The sequence below is a fragment of the Pimephales promelas genome, chromosome 3 (assembly GCF_988280905.1).
Source record: "Pimephales promelas chromosome 3, fPimPro1.hap1.1, whole genome shotgun sequence".
In the NCBI taxonomy this organism is placed as follows: domain Eukaryota; kingdom Metazoa; phylum Chordata; class Actinopteri; order Cypriniformes; family Leuciscidae; genus Pimephales; species Pimephales promelas.
The window spans coordinates 41884726-41906217 of record NC_142771.1 but is presented as its reverse complement, the minus strand read 5'-3'; the positions used below and the strand labels follow the sequence as shown (position 1 = coordinate 41906217).

General features: G+C 48.4%; 1 protein-coding gene across 1 annotated transcript in view; it reads right to left on the bottom strand.

Annotated features, from left to right (window-relative positions):
- The window catches only part of LOC120491736 (5-hydroxytryptamine receptor 3A), a 47389-nt gene that overhangs the window by 3700 nt on the left and 22197 nt on the right, over positions 1-21492 (bottom strand). Inside the window, exons 6-7 of the mRNA XM_089128930.1 lie at positions 20755-20959; positions 1726-1857 (exon numbers count right to left, since the gene is read on the bottom strand). Of these exons, the coding sequence (XP_088985056.1) occupies positions 1726-1857; positions 20755-20959 (337 nt within the window). The remainder of the gene's footprint in view (positions 1-1725; positions 1858-20754; positions 20960-21492) is intronic.

Sequence of the window (21492 nt, the reverse complement as noted above, 5' to 3'; positions counted from 1 at the left end):
AATCGCTGATCACATCCGTCTTTCCTCCCCTCGATGGGGCACTGGGCTCCCCCCAGATGAACACTCTGTTGCGATGCAACTGCGTCCTCAGAGTGCTCCTCCAAAAGCACCCATCCAAAGCCTGCAGATTTACGTCTACGTTAGCAGAGCGGCGGGACAGGCAGCTGCTTCTCTGCATGCCATGGCCACTCTGCAGGTCTACAGGCCTAGATGCTCAGAGACATGCACAATGGTAGGACAGACCCAGGGCTCTTTGATGAGCTGCACGCCGCCACTGACCTCGCGCTCCTGGTGAAGAAGATGACCGTGCATTCCCTGGGTTTGGTGATGTCCACAGCCGACTAGTTCTCACGGCTTCAGCCCCTCCCTGGTGAATGACGACTCCATCCCTAGTCGGTTCAGCTGATTAGGGACCAGTTAGGGTTTGCCTGTCACGACTTGACACATTGCGCCCTGTATTATTCCCTGACCGAGGGCACGCTCGGCACGGATGCACTGGTGCACAGCTGGCCGGGGGGCGGAAATATGCATTTCCCCCAGTGAACCTTCTTGCGCAGACCCTGTGCAAGGTCAGGGAGGATGAGGAGCAGGTCATTCTGTTCGCGTCACACTGGCCTATCCGGACCTGGTTCTCCGAACTTGTACTCCTCGCGACAGCACCTCCCTGGCCAATTCCTCTGAGGAAGGACCTCCTTTCTCAGGGACGGGGCACCCTATGGCACCCTCGTCCTGATCTTTGCATTCCCCCTCTAGGCAACCCCCACATGTGCATTTCCAATGTGAGCCTCTCTGAGCATGTGTCTTTCCCTTGGCAAAAAAGATATGGACACCATCTTTCCAAATGGTGTCCACATCTCAAGATGTGAGATATGCTCCCCAGTGTACCTTGGTATTCCTGTGCTAAATAGGAGTTCTTCCTCCATGCTAGTCTCACAACAGATATCTCAGATTTATGCAGGGCACTGCAGGGCACTGAAGGTGGTGTGATTAGACTGGTAACCCCATTCGTTGTCATCCGACGTAACTCAGAATGACAACGAAAGGGAATGTCTCGGTTACGTATGTGATCCTCGTTCCCTGAGTAGGGAACGGAGATGTTGCGTGTTCCTGCCACTCCTGCTGTACCACGGGGATCGCCTGAGCTCAGTCTTGGCTCCTCAACGACGAAACATATATGCATGTTGCTGGTGTCCTCCTTTTATACCCACGAGGTGGGGCAGAATTACGCCATGCAATTTCCATGGCATCTTTTTGCCATTGGCTCGTTTTTAAATACTCAAAGTTTATAGGTTTTTCTAAGTGAAACCCCATTTCGTCGTCATCTGACATAACGTGTCCGTTCCCTACTCAGGGAACGAGAGTTACAAATGTAGCCGATATGTTTTGTGTGGTCTGAACAATACCAAGTATACGATATTTTGAAAGTGAAATTCATTTTAAATTAATTTCATGTGTGGTTTCAGAGTGGTTTGTTTCATGCTCATTTACATGGTGCAATTTTCATCCATCCATATCCAAACTGCTCGTCCTATTTAAGGGCACATGGATGCTTCAATACATTCACATTTTTTTTCAGTCTAATACACTCAATGATTAATTTTAATTGTTTTTCTTTTCGTATTTACCAAAGTGTCAAAGCAAACAAATCTTAACCTTAATTTGTGAAGTAAAAGTTTCAAAGACAGGAAAATGTTCCTCATAATCAGATGCGGTGTCCACTCTTACCATCTGGTCCAGTGACAGTAGATGCTGTTTCCACTGATCTTCCACCGGCTCCTTTAGCCTTCACATAATTTACAAAGATGGTCTCACAAATGCTGATGCCAATGAGACAGAAAACCGCACAGCAGTAAACTCCTGTGTCAAACAGCAAATTGTGCCCATTTTAGAGATTCATAGACTGACTCTTGATACCTGTGTGTCAATGTAATACTGTAGACGAAAGCATTGCCTTTTAAAAAAACATTAAATATTTTTTAAATCATATTATTTGATTATCACAACAAGTCAAGTCAAGTAATTTATATAGCGCTTTTCACAATATAGATTGCATCAAAGCAGCTTCACAGTGTCAATCCAAACATAACAATGTTTGTTTCTTAGTGGAAAAACATCCACATTTGGTAGAGCTGATCAAGGGTATTACTGATTGGTTAATCAATTTGAATATCCCCAACTGAGCAAGCCAAAGACAACAGTGGCAAGGAACCGAAAAACTCCATCACGTGACTAATGGTGTCCTAAACCTCCATCAGGTGACCCAATGGTGTCCTAAAACTCCATCAAGTAACCCAATGGAGTCCAAAAACTCCATCAGATGACCCAATGGTGTCCTAAAACTCCATCAGGTGACCCAATGGTTTCCAAAAACTCCATCAGGTGACCCAATGGTGTCCTAAAACTCCATCAGGTGACCCAATGGTGTCCAAAAACTCCATCAGGTGACACAATGGTGTCCTAAATCTCCATCAGGTGACCCAATGGTGTCCAAAAACGTCTCTGGTTACGTATGTAACCCTAGTTCCCTGAAGGGAACGAGACGCTGCGTGTAAACGCCGTGGGAACGCCTCTGCGTGACGAGTCATGAAGCACGTATGAAATCTGTCCAATGGCGAGACGGAACGTCATAGGCGGGGTGACGTATCGACCAGGAAACTATAAAGCATCCCCGAAACACAAGCGCAACAGCTTCTGATAGGACTGAAGCAAGCGCTCAGGGGCATGCTGGGAGTATGGCATAGACACGCAGCGTCTCGTTCCCTTCAGGGAACTAGGGTTACATACGTAACCAGCAGCCATATCACCCTGTAGCCCAAGACTGGTAGCCCATTAAAGCTAAGCAGGGCTGAGCCTGGTTAGTACCTGGATGGGAGACCTTCTGAGAAAGCCAGGTTGCTGCTGGTAGAGGTGTTAGTGTGGCCAGCAGGGGGTGCTCACCCTGTGGTCTGTGTGGGTCCTAACGCCCCAGCAAAGTGATGGGGACACTATGCTGTCAAAAAGAGCACCGTCCTTCGGATGAGACGTTAAATCGAGGTCCTGACTCTCTGGTCATAAAAAATCCCAGGATGTCTTTCGTAAGAGCAGGGGTGTAACCCCGGCATCCTGGCCAAATTTGCCCAGTAGCCTCTGTCCATCATGGCCTCCTAATCATCCCCATATACACCAATTGGCTTCATCACTGTCTCCTCTCCACCAGTAAGCTGGTGTGTGGTGAGCGTTCTGGCGCAATATGGCTGCCGTCGCATCATCCAGGTGGATGCTGCACATTGGTGGTGGTTGAGGAGATCCCCCCCTTCTATGTGAAGCGCTTTGAGTGTCCAGAAAAGCGCTATATAAATGTAACGAATTATTATATATTATTATAACCAGAGACGTTCCCATTCAGGGAACTTCGAGCTGCGTGTAAACGCCGTGGGAACGCTAATACCAACGCCGCCATGCGAGCAGGTGTCCGTTGTATGAAATCAGGCACATATTTAGACGAAAGCACCTGCGCCCCTGGAGCGGAGCTACCATACCCCTGGTTGAGTGAGCCCAGACAGCCAAAGGAGAAGGCTGACCGGCGGACTCATATGCAAATGAGATGGCCTCGACCACTCACTTACTCAACCTCTGCTCAGATGCGGGACAACCTTTCTTCGGAGGTCCAAAACAAACAGATAACTGTTCAGGCTTTCTCCACAGGGCAGCTCTGTGGACATAAGCATCTAGAGCCCTCAGAGGGCAGAGCAGATTAGTTTCTCTTGGTCTGACCTCACAATACCACGAAGAAAAAGAATTACCAATGGGTATCTCCCGAGAAAAGCTCCACTCAAAGGGACGTGGTAAGCAGATAGGCCACCACATACACCTTTAGTGTGGAGTGGGATAACCCTGTGGAGAAATGCTCCAAAGGAATTCCAGCACCGCCACACCGGGCAGTTAACTGGGTCCAACTGGTGTTCTCCCCACCAAGAGGTGAAACATTGCCACCTCAAGGCATATAATCTCCTCGTGGATGGAGCTCTGGATTGGAGGATGGTCTCCACGACCTCAGTCGAGAGACCCCATTCTATGAGCTGGGCCCCCTCAGAGGCCAAGCCACAACCTCCATAGATCTGGGCGGGGGTGAAGTATCGACCCGCATCCATACTCGGGCCGGCCAACGCGGGGCTACTAACAGTAGAAAGACCCCGACTCGGTGAACCCTCTCCAGAACTCCTGGGAGCAGAGCAATCGGGGGAAATGCGTACAGGGGTGACCTCGGCCACTCCTGTACCATCGCATCCAACCCCAGAGGGGCTGGTGGATACAGAGAAACCACAGCATGCAGTCTCTCAGTCCCTGGATTCAAATAGGCCTACCTCTGTATGACCGAAATGACTCCATAGGAGCTCCACCACCTCGGGGTGGAGTCTCCACTCCCCGGGCCTCGGCCCCTGCCTCGACAGGATGTCTGCTCCCCGATTTAAATATCCTGGGATATATAATCGCCAAAGAAGAAGCTTCCCCTGGGCCCACAGAAGGATCTGGCGCTAGCCTGAATAATGGACATGAGCGCAGACCCCCTTGATGGTCTATAAAAAGACCCCCGATGTGCTGTCTGACCGGACAAGAACATGGTGACCCCTCAGGTCTGGGAGAAAATCCACAGACCCCGGGCTGAGCGACCACTCATGATCGCCCCCAGCCCGTTGAGGGAGGCGTATATCGTTAGCTTCTTTGGAACAATGAAGTAACGGCTGTAATACCCCAACTCTCTGTCGGGGGGAAGAACTCGTTCTATCGCCCCCTTCAGTAACTGAGCTTTCACCTCTTGTTCCATGACCAGAGCCTGCTCGGGGGATACCACAGTAGGCAAAATCCCCCGAAAACGAGGCGGACGTGACCTGAACTGGATCGCGTACCCGCGTTCGATAGTCTGCAGGACCCATCGAGATATATTTGGAAGACTTTCCCATTCTGCCAGAAATTCCACTAAGGGTACCAGTCTCTCGAGACTGGCCTCTGGAGTAATTATAGAGACAGAAACAGTGCCCTGTGACCGCGCACAGGCAGGGTTTAACGACTGTTCTGTATCGCTCCTCGGAGCAAACGAGCTTCCCTCAGGAAACCACTCGCTAGGACCGTCTGCGCCCACCCTCACAGGCAGGTTCAGCAGAACGGGTCCCTGCAGACCCCCCTGGTGGTTTATGTAAGAGACCATGTTGTCTGACCGGACAAGAACATGATGATCTCTGAGGTCTGGGAGAAAGTGTTTCAGAGCCTGAAACACCGCCATCATCTCTAGACAATTTATATGCCATCGGAGATGATGGTCTTGCCACAATCCGTGGGCCGAGCGACCACTCATGATCGCTCCCCAGCCCGTGAGAGAGGCATCCGTCGTCACCGTTACCCGGCGACACGGAGCTCCCAGCGCAGGTCCCAGGGACAGGAACCAAGGTTCTTTCCACATAGCCAGGGCACGGAGACCACGTCGCGTGACCTTGATCTTGCGGAGCGGCTTTCCCCTCGGGGAGAACCCCTTGGTCCTGAGCCACCACTGTAGTGGTCTCATGTACAGCAGGCCGCACGGTAACACGTTGGATGCTGCTGCCATCAGACCCATAATTCTCTGGAATTCCTTTACAGTGAGTGACTGGCCTAGCTTCACTTGCTTGACAGTCGAGATAATCGAGGCTATACAAGCCGGCGACAGACATGCCTGCATCGTCGTCGAATCCCATACCACGCCTAGAAAAGTGGTCCGCTGAACTGGCGAAAGCACACTCTTCTTGGCGTTGAGTCTCAACCCCAACCTTCTGATGTGGGCGAGGACGGCATCTCGATGCCGAATCGCCTGATGCTCCGATTGAGCCAGAATCAACCAATCGTCGATGTAATTTAAAATGCGAATGCCCTGGAGACGCAGCGGGCCAAGGCCGCGTCCATGCATTTCGTGAAGGTTCGAGGAGATAACGCTAGGCCGAATGGAAGGACCCGATATTGGTACGCTTCGCCCCAAAAAGCGAACCTCAGGAACTTCCGATGTTGCGGAAGGATGGAGATATGGAAGTACGCGTCTTTTTTAGGTCTATCGTGACAAACCAGTCCTCGGACCTGATCTGTGACACGATCTGCTTGAGAGTCAGCATTTAGAACTTGAGCTTCCCTACTGACCGATTTAAGAGGCGCAGGTCTAAAATCGGACGCAGCCCCCCATCCTTCTTTGGAACAATGAAGTACCGGCTGTAATACCCCAGCTATCTGTCGGGAGGAAGAACTCGTTCTATCGCCCCCTTCAGTAGCAGAGCTTTCACTTCTTGTTCCATAACCAGAGCCTGCTCGGGGGTCACCACTGTGGGCAAAACCCCCCGGAAACGAGGTGGACGCGACCTGAACTGGATCGCGTACCCGCGTTCGATAGTCTGCAGGACCCAACGAGATATATTTGGAAGACTTCCCCATTCTACCAGAAATTCTACTAAGGGTACCAGTCTCTCGAGACTGGCCTCTGGAGTAGTTTTTAAAAACAGAAACAGCGCCCTGTGACCGCGCACGGGCAGGGTTTAACGACCGTTCTGTATCGCTCCTCGGAGCAAACGAGCGTCCCTCGGGAAATCGCTCGCTGGGACCGTCTGCACCCCCCATTACAGGCAGGGTTGGCAGAACGAACCCCTGAGGGCACCGAGAGAGAGCGGGCGCCGGATTCAGCGGCGAACACCTCTGTCTCACGGTGGGGACCACCCTCAGTAGCCTGACACCAGTGGCGTCAGGACTTCTTCGACGAAGCCTTCCTGGCGACAATAACCGTCCTCAGATCGGTTCTATCCCGGGAAGACCTCGCCTGAGAACGCCGCGTCTCAGCCCAGTTTTGCTGGGGAGGAGCCCGAGACGCGACGCTCTCTCGACGGGCGGGGCTGCTCTCGCCCAGCAGCCCCCGAAGGATGAGTACGGAGGGGGAGACATTTCTGGAGCGCCGCTGCCTGTTTTTTTCGGTCGACAGCGGCGGATCCAGGAGAAACGCTTTATCTTTCTCCTTCATATTAGCCAGATTTAGCCACAGATGCCTCTCCGTGGCCACCAGGGCTGCCATAGAGCGGCCGACTGATCTGGCCGTCTCCTTGGTGGCACGGAGAGAAATATCTACCGCCTGACGCAGTATCTCATTAATCACGTCAGTGCCGACGACCTCCCCCTCACTCATATCTCCTAGACCCAGCAATATTAGCATACATAGAGGTCTGGTGTGTCAAAATTCTAGCTGACACTGGTTTGTTCCACGATCTACACACCTCGGTGTGTAGATCGGGGAAGAAGGGCAAACACCGGCATGGAGTTAGTGAGTGTGATAATAAAAATCTCTCATCCATTTTACTCTCTCGACTCTTGTTTCTCAACTGGCCATTCAATGCTTAATTTTTCCACAGCCCGAGTCAAAAACCTCCATTTTTTTTTTTTTTTCCCTTTTATTTTTTTTTTATTATTATTTTTTTTCTACATTCGCGGGAGACTGGGATGGCAAACGAGCTTCCCTCGCTCTCCACTGAGTCCATAGACTCTGCATCCACACTTTCAACATCCAGCTCCTCAGAACTGGATAATTGAAGTGATGGCGCCTCAGCCCGGGCAGGAAAAACCGCAACGCGGACCCCCGCAGCGAGAACTGAGGCACTGGATCTACCAGGTAAGGGCAGAGAAAGGGCGGGGCCCGTCTCAATCCCCGCTGATAGATCCATCTGCGATCCCCACGACGCAAGCCTTCGCTGTGCCTCGGCAGCAGCGGGACCCAAGCCGCGGGGAGCGCGCACCGAACCACTCTCCTCGAAGAGTGCCCGGCGGGAGCGAAGTGTCTTCATGGGCAGACACTCGCAGTGCTCACAGCCGGCCCCCTCGAGAGCCGACTGAGCATACTGCACTCCCAAACAAACAACACACAGATCGTGTGTATCCCCACCCGTGATGAAGCGAGGGCAGGGATGAACACACTTTCTGAAATTCTGCTGTTGTTTGCTCGCCATATCAATATATATAAATATACAATATAGACAGACAGACAAAATTCATACATAGAGCGCTTGTGAAGACTCAGAAGCTGTTGCGCTTGTGTTTCGGGGATGCTTTATAGTTTCCTGGTCGATACGTCACCCCGCCTATGACGTTCCGTCTCGCCATTGGACAGATTTCATACGTGCTTCATGACTCGTCACGCAGAGGCGTTCCCACGGCGTTTACACGCAGCTCGAAGTTCCCTGAATGGGAACTCCATCAGGTGACCCAATGGTGTCCTAAAACTCCATCAGGTGACCCAATGGGGTCCTAAAACTCCTTCAGTTGACCCCAATGGTGTCCTTAAACTCCATCAGGTGACCCAATGGTGTGCTAAAACTCCATCAGGTGACCCAGTGGTGTCATTTAACTTCATCAGGTAACACAATAGTGTCCAAAAACTCCATCAGGTGACCCAATGGTGTCTTAAAACTCCATCAGGTGACAAAATGGTGCCCTAAAACCCAATGGTGTCCTAAAACTCCATCAGGTGACAAAATGGTGCCCTAAAACCCAATGGTGTCCTAAAACTCCATCAGGTGACCCAATGGTGTCCAAAAACTCAATCAGTTGACCCAATGGTATCCTAAAACTCCATCAGGTGACCCAATGGTGTCCAAAAACTCCATCAGTTGACCCAATGGTGTCCTAAAACTCCATCAGGTGACCCAATGGTGTCCTAAAACTCCATCAGGTGACCCAATGGTGTCAAAAAACTCCATCAGTTGACCCAATGGTATCCTAAAACTCCATCAGGTGACCCAATGGTGTCCAAAAACTCCATCAGTTGACCCAATGGTGTCCTAAAACTCCATCAGGTGACCCAATGGTGTCCTAAAACTCCATCAGGTGACCCAATGGTGTCCTAAAACTCCATCAGGTGACCCAAAGGTGTCCTAAAACTCCATCAGGTGACCCAAAGGTGTCCTAAAACCCCATCAGGTGACCCAATGGTGTCCTTAAACTCCATCAGGTGACCCAATGGTGTCCTAAAACTCCATCAGGTGACCCAAAGGTGTCCTAAAACTCCATCAGGTGACCCAAAGGTGTCCTAAAACTCCATCAGGTGACCCAATGGTGTCCTAAAACTCCATCAGGTGACCCAAAGGTGTCCTAAAACTCCATCAGGTGACCCAAAGGTGTCCTAAAACCCCATCAGGTGACCCAATGGTGTCCTTAAACTCCATCAGGTGACCCAATGGTGTCCTAAAACTCCATCAGGTGACCCAGTGGTGTCATTACCTCTTTCAGGTGACCCAATGGTGTGCTAAAACTCCAATCAGGTGACCCAGTGGTGTCATTAAACTTCATCAGGCAACACAATAGTGTCTAAAAACTCCATCAGGTGACCCAAAGGTGTCCTATAACTCCATCAGGTGACCCAAAGGTGTCCTATAACTCCATCAGGTGACCCAATGGTGTCCAAAAAATCCATCAGGTGACCCAATGGTGTCCTAAAACTCCATCAGGTGACCCAATGGTGTCCTAAAACTCCATCAGGTCACCCAATGGTGTCCTAAAACTCCATCAGGTGACCCAATGGTGTCCAAAAACTCCATCAGGTGACCCAATGGTGTCCTAAAACTCCATCAGGTGACCCAATGGTGTCCAAAAACTCCATCAGGTGACCCAATGGTGTCCTAAAACTCCATCAGGTGACCCAATGGGGTCCTAAAACTCCTTCAGTTGACCCAATGGTGTCCTTAAACTCCATCAGGTGACCCAATGGTGTGCTAAAACTCCATCAGGTGACCCAGTTGTGTCATTAAACTTCATCAGGTAACACAATAGTGTCCAAAAACTCCATCAGGTGACCCAATGGTGTCCTAAAACTCCATCAGGTGACAAAATGGTGCCTTAAAACCCAATGGTGTCCAAAAACTCCATCAGGTGACCCAATGGTGTCCTAAAACTTCATCAGGTGACCCAATGGTGTCCTAAAACTCCATCAGGTGACCCAATGGTGTCTAAAAACTCCATCAGTTGACCCAATGGTGTCCTAAAATTCCATCAGGTGACCCAATGGTGTCCTAAAACTCCATCAGGTGACCCAATGGTGTCCAAAAACTCCATCAGGTGACCCAATGGTGTCCAAAAACTCCATCAGGTGACCCAATGGTTTCCAAAAACTCCATCAGGTGACCCAATGTTGTCCTTAAACTCCATCAGTTGACCCAATGGTGTCCTAAAACTCCTTCAGGTGACCCAATGGTGTCCTAAAACTCCACCAGGTGACCCAATGGTGTCCTTAAACCCCATCAGTTGACCAAATGGTGTATCAAACGCCAGTATCATACCATTCTCCATTAACCTGCGAATGTTCAGGGGATTTCCGTGGGACCATTTTTGGATGCCCCACACTTTTCCTTTGGTGCTCCAGAGGAAGACTCCGTGTCTATTGCATCATCATAAGGTGGGTATGATTCCTCTGGAAGTGAAGGCTTTTCACAGCTGCCACCTTCCGGTGTGCATACGGCTGTGCCTGAGTCTGATCCACAGATGTTTTCTAATATACCATTGAAAACAATGCATTCTGCGTAATATTTGTTCTTTAGGATTAACCCTCTGGGGTCTAAGGTGTTTTTGGGGTCCTTGAGATGTTCTGACATGCCCTGACATTTGTGGGTTTTTTTCAGTTGCTTATAAGCATATTAATGGCACAGGTGAAATTACACTCTATTTAGCACAAACAGGGCTACCATAATATGTGAGCAAAATGTATGTACATGTTTGTATTTTTGAGAGAATATTGTTAATGCATGGTTATTGAAAAAAAATAAAAATGTAAGTTTCTGAAATAAGGCCACAAAACACATACTAAATGTATTGACTAACGTATGTTGTGGCCTAGAGTTTTTTCTTCAAAATGATCTGGAAATCATCCTGCCTAATAATTCAAATAAAACTGTTAATTGTTTTAAATTGTGAAAAACATTTTTATTTTTTGGAAAGGCAATGTGTGTGTGTGTGTGTGTGTGTGTGTGTGTGTGTGTGTGTGTGTGTAACGGGTCAAATATGTGTTCCCACTTGCTACATTTATTTTTTTATGTATGGCCCCTTTAAATCGCACTCTCTGACCAGATCTGGTAGTAGGATGAACTGGTTCCAGTAGGGCCAATTAGGTCCTGTCCACACAGAGTGTGTGTGTACAGCGTATAGCTGTATACAAACAATTTTTTTGTCGTATTGGCATTTTGTCCAATACGGATCTGGCGTTTTGGGACACTGCAATCGCTATTTTTTTTTTTTTTTACCGGGCCTCAGGGTGGATAAATCTGAAAACGTCATCATTGCATTTTCGTGTGTACGTCCAATCCGTATATTTTGTGAAATGATGATGTCATCACTCCACGTGTCGACTAGTCAGACAGTCACGTGTTATTTACTGAGTAATGTCCATGTATAAACATACAGTCATTTTGCCTCTGCCCAGGGACTACAGACGAAAATTAGCTTAAAGCAGCGCTCAGTAAGACTGGAAACTTCTTTGCTGTTTTCTCGCAGGTTTCTCTCTCGAGCTCCCCCTACAGTTTCGGAGTGTATATATATATGAGAAAACTGTCGTAAACTCGTTGTCAACTCCCCCTCCCATCTCGTTCAGGCAGGCCATGTGCATTTGTTTTCAGAGAAGCCGGCGAACAAACGGATTTTGTCCCCACCATACAGCATTCGTTTCATTTGTTTGTTAAATAACAGGCGATCTAGCACTGAAATGTGTTGGCTTCTCTCAGAAACGCGCTTCAATCCGTTGCGGAGATTCTTTCCGGTGAAATCACAAATCAAAATGCACACAAACGTGTCCCTTTTTCTCATGGTTTCTAATTCCTCTCTCGTATATTTTTCCCCACTCATCAAAACATATAAAACCACTGATAAACATTATATCAATTTAACCACTGATAAACATTATTGGTTTTGATGAGGGGGAAATAAAAACTATTCGAGTGCGGAATTCTACCTCTGGACGGACCATCACTGTACATATCAAGGGCGAATATTTTCTATATACCCACTATACTCGGACATTGTGCTCATTTTTATTTATGTGCATCAGGAAGCTACAGGACATCGTCTTTCAAAACATTACCTACTCGAAAGAGAAAAAAAGAATGAATGCGTTACCCAGCACTTTTGAAAATGCCCTTCCGAATGCGTCTCTGTCCCCAGCACATTTCAAACCAAACTGACGCCCGAGCCATATCCACTGAGGTATGTATGATTCTCAGAACAATATTATTCAAATGTTGAGATAGTGTATATTTTTATTGTGTTACGCTATTTATTTATTTTTAGTTTAGCCTACAGCTATAGCTACTTTGATTATGCATTATCAAAATACATGTTACGTTACATTCTTATATCATTTTTCTGGTGATCCGAGTTGTCTATCGTAACGATTGACCAAAGAAAGTCAAACACGTTTAATTTGTTTATTACACGATTGTTTATTTTATTATTGAAGCTTGAGACCGGTGGTACTGGTGGTCTGGGGTGCCTCGGAGTTGATAACACTTGCCAACGCTTGTAGCTAAAAAGGAAAAAGAAAATGTATCAATTTTTTTATCAACATATCATTTATACACAAGGTCAAACTAGCACAGATGGAGTTGCATGTGTGAAGTTGCAATGCAATTTCTCGTTTACTTATAGTTCTGTTTGTGTAAATGTGGGTAAATAAATATAAAAAAGTTGCATTATTAGCTAGCTGCTCTCGTGTCGGTTTATGCATTATATATCAAGTCAGCAGCACAGTATAACGTTGCTAATTCTGAGGCTGACGACAAGCTAAACTAATGCATAATTTGTAGAATTTCATATCGATTTATAGGCGATCTGAGAAACACAAATAAACCCTGCTAGAGGAACGGACAAAACACTTACTTACAGAAAACAAGTTTGTTTGCTAATGAAAATGCTAACATCTAACGTACTAGTAAGTCGGTAACAGACAGCGAGCATAATAATAATAAAAAAAAACAGACAATAGCAAACATCCCGACTCCCGAGGTCACAATTACAAGAAATACAAACTTTAAACACAGTTTATTATAAAGATACTTACAAGTGCAACAGCAAGAAGGCCAGGTCAGCATCGGTTTTGCAGGCTTCACTTTCTTTCAGTTCTCTCTATTCTGAAAAAGCCTGTCCGTTTTCTCTTTCTTTGTTCCTCTGATAAACACTTCCGAGCTTTCTTCTTCTTCTTTTACATCAGCCATCACGAAAACGTGAAGAATTCAATATCTAGCGTTACCTTTTTCTTATAGCTAGCCGGCTCCTGGATGGATGGGGACGTGTACGCATGCGTGTGCGCGTAGAGTGCCGTAAAGCAATTCGTTACCTCGCGAGACCTGAAATCTCAAGATACTTCCTAACACTGAGGCCGGCGAGCCGCCGGCCTAAAGTTGCAAGGGTGGTTTTGCGGCTCACAGGCACCAGGGGGGTGCGAGATGATCACCATTCAACACGAAATCAGTGATATTAACATTACAATGACTCCAAAGCTGTTCAGTTAAGGTAAAAAAAGTTACTTAGTTCTGCTTTAAAGCTATCTCTATCTTGGTAAACACATTCGTTGTGTTATGTCCCTGTCAAATGAACAAATGAATAAATGTCAGCCAAGAGCACATGTCAGCCAAGAGTCTATTTCATGATGATTATAAAACCATTACCAGGTAACCGTCATAACCTGATCTTAGTTAAAACTCTATAATTCTCAATAAAACGTTTGTAGACGTCTGACAGAAATAAAGTCAGTCTGGTTAGTAATAAGTGAAGCTGGTAATGCTGTTTGTGGAGTTGTTTAATCCTCCTCTGCTGAGATCTTCACAGATTTAATGTCTTCTTTTCTCTTCAGCTGATTTCATCTCAGGCTGTGGCTGAAATGATTCCATATTTAATATACACTATTTTTTTTGGCAGCGATAAAGTACCAGTTCTGGTTTATTTCTTTGCTCTTGGCTGGCATGTGGCATTATTAGAGGTGTAAAGTCCAGGTTCAGAAAGTAAAAGTCCTCAGTATTTTGTTCCAATCATAGACATATTATATACATAGACGCCCTATTGGCCGCTGGAGCGTACGTCAACGGCGCCGCCATTTTGGGGAGAGCAACTTTCCCATACCTCTCATACCGGGAATTGAGAAAAATGCCTGTTTTGTGTGCTGCTTGAGGCTGTAAAAATCGCCACACAACTGAAAACGTCTCAGTTACGGATGTAACCCTCGTTCCCTGAGTAGGGAACGGAGACGTTACGTCAGAAGTGACGCAGATTGGGGGTTTCGCATAGAAAGCCAATCCTCTTCGAGTATTTAATCACGAGCCAATGGCATGCAATGCCTTGGGGCTGCGGAAATTTGCATAGCGTACTCCGTGAGCATAAAAGGAGGAAGCGAACGCAACCACAGTATGTCTTTGCTGAGGAGCCGAGACTGAACTCCGGCGTCTACCCAGCGGTACAGCTGAAGTGGCAGGGAGACGTAAAGTCTCTGTTCCCTACTCAGAGAACGAGGGTTACATCCGTAACAGAGACGTTCCCTTTCGTAGTCACTTCGAGTTATGTCAGAAGTGACGGAGATTGGGGGTCAATGCCATCACGCCATCTTACAGCTGTCTTCCAGTGCCCTGCGAAAGTCTAGACCCCTGAACCTGGAGTTAAGCACCAGGAGTCCTACTTTGACACAAGAATACCAAGGTACACTGGGAAACATATCCCGGGAGGGAGATGCTACCAGATGCCTACCGTAGGGAGGACTTACGAATACACATATGGCCGCATAGGGACTCATATGGAGATCACTGGAGCACCAACCGCAGGTGGTTACTAGAAGCTCCAGGGGTGGCAGATGGCTTGCCAAGGGAAGACACATGCTCAGAGAGGCTTATAGTGGAAAATACACCTGAGACAGTTACCATAGGGAACCGTGCACATGGAGGCACCTAGCCGGCATCCAGAGCAACAGTGGTGCCCGCATCCTGGGTGCTGGAGGACTCAAGGCTTCAATGGAAGACTACTGAGGAATATCGCACTTATCCAGTCGGAAGTGGAGTGGCGAGCAAGCGAAGACACCTAAGCGGGTCCAGTACTGGCGGAAGCGAGTACGTGAGAGGGCACCGGTTCGACTCGCAGATTGTAGAATCTGGCGAAGGTGTTTGGTGTCGCCCAGCCTGCAGCTCTGCAGATGTCTGTTAGCGAGGCGCCATGCGCTAGAGCCCAAGAGGAGGCCACACTCCGAGTGGAAAGGGCCGTCACACCAAGGGGGCACGGACAGCCTTGCTGCTGGTAAGACAAAGCAATGGCGTCCACTATCCAGTGAGACAGCCGTTGCTTTGAGAGAGCCCTTCCCTTCTGGCTCCCCCCATGACAGACAAAGAGCTGGTCTGAGGTCCTGAAACACCGCGTTCTGTCGACGTAGGTGCGGAGTGCACGTACCGGACAGAGCAGTGCCAAGGCTGGGTCTGCCTCCTCCAGGGGCAGCGCTTGCAGGTTCACCACCTGGTCCCGGAAGGGAGTGGTGGGAACCTTGGGCACGTATCCAGGCCGGGGTCTCAAGACAACGTGAGAGTAAGCCGGCCCGAACTCCAGGCACGCTTCGTCAACGGAGAATGCGTGCAGGTCCCCCACCCTCTTGATGGAGGCCAATGCAACCAGGAGTGCCGTCTTCATAGACAGAAACTTTAACTCTACCGATTGCAAAGGCTCAAAGGGAGGCCTCTGCAGAGCACTTAAAACTACTGAGAGGTCCCAAGAGGTTACAAGACGAGGACGAGGCGGATTTAGCCTCCTCGCTCCCCTCAGGAACCTGATGACCAGGTCGTGCTTCCCAATGGACTTACCTTCTACTGCATCATGAGACACGGCAATGGCCGCGACATAGACCTTAAGGGTGGAGGGCGACAGCCTACGCTCCAACCCCTCCTGCAGAAAGGAAAGCACGACACTGATCGAGCAACTCCGGGGGTCTTCTCCGCGAGAAGAGCACCAGTTGACGAAGAGGTTCCACTTCAACGCATAAAGGTGTCTCGTGGACGACGCTCTAGCGGAAGTGATGGTTGCCGAACTCAGACCTGCCTCGTCACGTCCGGGAGCCACACGTGTAGCCTCCAAAGTTCGGGACGAGAGTGCCACAGAGTGCCTCGTCTCTGAGTGAGTAGATCCTGTCTCAGAGGAATAGGCCAAGGAGGTGCTGTCGCGAGGAGCATGAGTTCGGAGAACCACGTCCTGGTGGGACAATAAGGGGCTACCAGCAAGACCTGCTCCTCGTCCTCCTTGATCTTGCACAACACCCGTGCAAGGAGGCTCAATGAGGGAAACGCATACTTGCGTGGGCCCCGAGGCCAGCTGTGCGCCAGTGCATCTGTGCCGAGTGTGCCCTCGGACAGGGTGTAAAACTGGACGCAGTGGGATGAGTCCCGGGAGGCAAACAGGTCTATCTGAGCCTCCCCGAACTGGTCCCAAATCAGCTGGACCGTCTGGGGATGGAGTCGCCATTCGCCGGAGATAGGGCGGATCCGAGACAGCTCGTCGGCTGCCAGGTTCCGGTCTCCTGGAATGTACACAGCACGAAGGGACCTCAGGTGCTTCTGACTCCATAGCAAGAGGTGGCAGGCGAGCTGCGACAACTGGCGCGAGCGTAGACCCCCCTGGTGGTTGATGTACGCTACAGCAGTGGTGTTGTCTGAACGGACAAGTACATGTTGACCCTTGAGCAGTGCTCGAAAGCGGTGCAGGGCCAGGCGTACTGCCAACAGCTCGAGGCAATTGATGTGCATGAGGCGCTGCATGCCCATTGCACATGGCACCCCAACCCGTGGTGGACGCATCCGTGGAGACAACGAGATGCCTGGAAGCTTGCTGGAGCGGGACACCGGCCCGCAAAAAGCTGAGGTTCAACCACGGGGAGAAGGTACGGCGGCACGCTGGAGTCACTGGAACTCAAAGCGAGCCGCGATGCCATGCCCACCTCGGGACTCGATCGCGAAGCCACAGCTGAAGTGGTCTCATATGAAGCAAACCGAGCGGCGTTACCGCGGCCGCGGATGCCATATGCCCCAGGAGCCTCTGAAAGAGTTTCAGTGGAACCACATTCTTGCCTTCGAACTGTCGAAGACAAGTCAGCAGTGAGTGAGCGCGCGCTCGTTCGTGAGCTGCGCGGACATGGCGACCGAGTCTATCTCCATGCCGAGAAAAGAGATCCTCTGCACGGGGCAAAGTTTGCTCTTCTCCCGTTTGACCCGAAGGCCCAGCCGGGCTAGAGCACCAGGTCTCTGTGCTCGCAAACCTGTTCTCGAGAGTGTGCCAGAATCAGCCAATCGTCGAGGTAGTTCAGGATGCGAACCTCGACAATCTTCGTGAAGACGCGAGGAGACAGAGCTAACCCGAATGGGAGAACCGTGTACTGATATGCCTGGCCTTCGAAGGCAAACCGAAGAAACGGTCTGTGTCGAGGCAATATGGAGACATGAAAGTACGCGTCCTTCAGGTCGATCGCTGCAAACCAATCCTGAGGCCGTATACATTCGAAAATGCGTTTGGCTGTGAGCATTTTGAACGGTAGCCGGTGAAGAGCACGGTTCAAAATGTGCAGATCCAGGATCGGTCGTAACCCACCAGTCTTCTTGGGCAGTAGCGGTTCTAGGCACGGGCGAACCGGGCAGTCGCCCGGGGCGGCATTTCTTCATGTCACGTGGGGGGCGGCACGAGCAGTTAAAAAAATCCTCTGTGCCGCAAAGTTTTTCTATTTTTTATAATTTCGATTCAATTATTGGCAATGGCGCCCTGCTTGCTGAGAAGGTGCCGTGCGCAGAAGCGAGGGGATCAAGGGGATCTCCTGATTAGTTCACGTATCGCGTCTTTTGCGCGCTCGAGGTTGTTATTTCAAATCCTCTATGTTTCAAATAGGCGCACGGGAAGCGCGCTCATTATGCGGTCACTGGAAGCGCGCTCATGAACTTTTCAGTATGGGAGTGCACGTGCACCCAAACACTTGGGTGTTTTCTCTTCTCCGTAAATAAATCTTTCAGCAGAGCTACAGCAAGCGTTTTTCTGTGGTGGAAATACTACTAAAACATCTTTGTCGTTGTGGATAGCGCAGTGTAATGAGTGCATGGTTCTATTGCAACGACAGCCATGGCAAAATCGGTACGAATTTTACTATTAATAATAAAAGAAAAGCTATACTGTGCATTATAAATGTCAGGCATGTATCTTTATTGACTCATTCTTTTTATAGAGATGATTTGAATGCTGAAATATAAGGTTTATCTTTTTATAAAACCTTTTTGTTAACCTTTTTTTTTAAGTTTAGTAGGTAAGATAAAAGACACTCCTTAAAAACAAATCTTTAATGTTATTAACTATGTGAATTGATTAACTATGTGAATTGGGGCGCTCGAAGGGGGTCTCGCCCTGGGTGTAATTCAAAGTAGAACCGCCACTGTTCTTGGGGACAATGAAGTAGGGGCTGTAAAACCCTGACCTCACCTCGGCTGGAGGGACCGTCTCGATTGCACCCTTCGCCAGCAGGGTTGCAATCTCCGCTCTGATGACCGGGGCATTGCCACCGACCAAAGTGGAGCGAACTCCCCTGAAACGGGGAGGAGACCGTGCGAACTGAATCGCGTAGCCGAATCTGATCGTTCTGATGACCCAGCGGGACAGCCCGGGGAGCTCTAGCCAGGCTCCCAGGAAGTGAACTAGCGGGGTCATGCGAACCACAGACGTCCCCCCGGAGGGGCAGCGGGGCGGGGAGACTGGCATGCGCTCGGGAATTACCCCGTGCGGATGCACAGTCGAGCCCCGTTCCCCGACAGAAGGAACCAGGGAAGGACCAGCGTTCCACTGGGGTCTGTTCTGTCGGGGGTCTGGCGAGAGAGGGGGAGGGGAGGTGCGTAGTCGAGGGACGACACACGCTTCCTTCCACACCCTCAGGGACAGAGAGGAATGAGAGGGTCGCCGCGCTGGGGCGACGAGCGTACTCATTCCAGTCTGTGTGCTCAGTGATGATGTTAAGTCTTTCTTTCACCAACTCAGGGTGCTGCCCACCCGTGGGTGAGCAGCGGGGAGCTGAGAACAAAAGATTCTCCCCCGGCCCTCCACCGGGGGAAGGAGGGGGCCTGCTACCTCCTCCTGGGAAACACTGAACTTCATCACTGAGCAGCCCGTCTCAGGAACGCCGCTTCGCCTGGCGCTTAGCGGGGCGCGCGGCCTGAGGGGGCTGCGACGCATGCCTGCAGCCTCCTCCACGCCGCGTCACGGGTGAAGGGGGGCGTCCTCGGCGGCGAGCAGAGGGAGGCGTCTGGGCCGACGGCTGGGTGGAGGCAGCAGCTGACCGTCGGGGCAGAAAATGTTTGATGGCCTCCGTCTGCTTCTGGGCGGTCGAAAACTGCTGGGCAAAGTCTTCAACCGCACCGCCGAACAGGCCAACCTGGGAGAGAGGGGCGTCGACCAGACGTGTCCGCTCAGCGTCCTTTGTGTCTGCCAGGTTGAGCCATAGGTGGCGCTCCTGGACCACGCTAGTGGCCGTCACCTGCCCAACGGAGCGAGCAGCCATTTTCGTCGCCCGGAGGACGAAGTCAGTGGCCGCTCGCAGCTCATTAAAAGCCACTGGATCAGTCCCGCCCTCGTGCATGTCCCTGAGCAGTTTTGCTTGAAACACTTGCAAAGTGCTCATGGCATGCAAAGCAGCGGCTGCCTGTCCCGCCGCTCTATAGGATCTATGATTTGTCTAAATAGTTTTGGCTGAGGGTAAAGTAAAGTTTCATAACTTTATATTTAGGCTATTTTAACATTGTATGTTTGACTGAAGCTACTTCTGTTATAATGGCTAGCCTATTACTGATCAATAAAACTGAAATTTAACACAAAGAGCTAAATATTAAATATATTTTCTGTGTGTGTTTATTCTGTAGTTGAAATGTCTTATTCTATTGCTATTATTATAGAATTATTAATAAACTATTATCAATAATTTTACATGTATTCATTACCATTTTATTTGCTCTATACTATTTGTTTATTTTATTGACTAAACTATTTACTAGTACTTTTCACTTTATGTTATAATTACTATTTGCATTGCACTGCATGCCCAGTTGTACCACAACATATGTATTATCATAAAGGATCCATCAGTTATAAATGTTATTGCCAAAATCTGGTCAATCACATAAAATGCTTTTTCCACAATGAGAAAACTTAAATATCTCAGTATGGGGATCTTCACCATTCTTATCCAAGAATGTTTTTATCCAGAAAAACGCAGCTCACCCGTTTACTTACATTTAATTACAATGCAGTCTTGACCTCCGCAAAATGGCGGACCCGTTGACGTATCGCAGCAACGTTCCAAAGCGGCCAATAGGGCGTCTATGTATATATTATGTCTATGGTTCCAATCACCTGGATTTGCTAATTCAGACAGGAGACAGAACTAATTAATGAAATCAGCTAACTGAGATCATGGGTGGAATTAACATATGGCAGGACTTTTACTCTCTGACCCCTGGATTACCCAGCCCTGAGTTGATCTTGTCTCTGTTTCCCTCTGCTGGACAGGTCATGGTGTGACAGGAGGCATCAACTTTCATTTGATCTTAATAGTATTTGAAACTGTTCTGCCTTAAATTATCAACTATATGTCATTTAAAGAGAATACTCTAGGTCTAATGCATATTGTTTGATTGTTGTGATTAATTTCAACTTTAACAAAAATGTTTAAGTCATATTAAATAATCAGGTTTGACTCACCAATCAGAGGGATTTTTTGAGCCGTAGAGGGCAGTGTGTTACTAAGAATCAGCAGCATCACAGAAATAGACAGCAGTAAAGTCACTTTAAAGCTCAACTTGTCACATCCATCAATGAACAAGGAGGCCACATCCAGAATGAGGAACAAAAATACCGGTAGTATAATGTTTATGACATACAGTAGAGGTCTCCTTTTAATGTTAATCTGTCAGAGAGAGAGAGAGAGAGAGAGAGAGAGAGAGAGAGAGAGAGAGAGAGAGAGAGAGAGAGAGAGAGAGAGAGAGAGAGAAATTATGCAATTTAACACTGGGAACACTAAGATAATTTATAAATATTCACCATAAATCAAGACGTGTTAAATAGAGACAGAAGCAAGAAAACTAATAAAATATTCTATTCAAGTAAAAGTACTATAAATTAAACTTTACTTAAGTACAAACCAAATTAGGTAACACTTTATGATAACTGCACGCTATTAATAATTAGTTAAGCATGAGTAAACAGTTAATTCATCATTTATTAAGCATTAATAGACATTAATAAGCAGTTTATAAATACAGCTATAAATGCTTTCCTCTTGATTTATAAGCATATCTTTAATGCATTTAATAATTGTATTTTCATACTTTGTTAATGATCAAGTAATCATTTCTAAATTAAGTATAGCATTATTTACAAACCAGTTAATTAAGAGTTGTCAGTCATTTATAAGATCACTTAGAAAGTGTAAGTAAATGT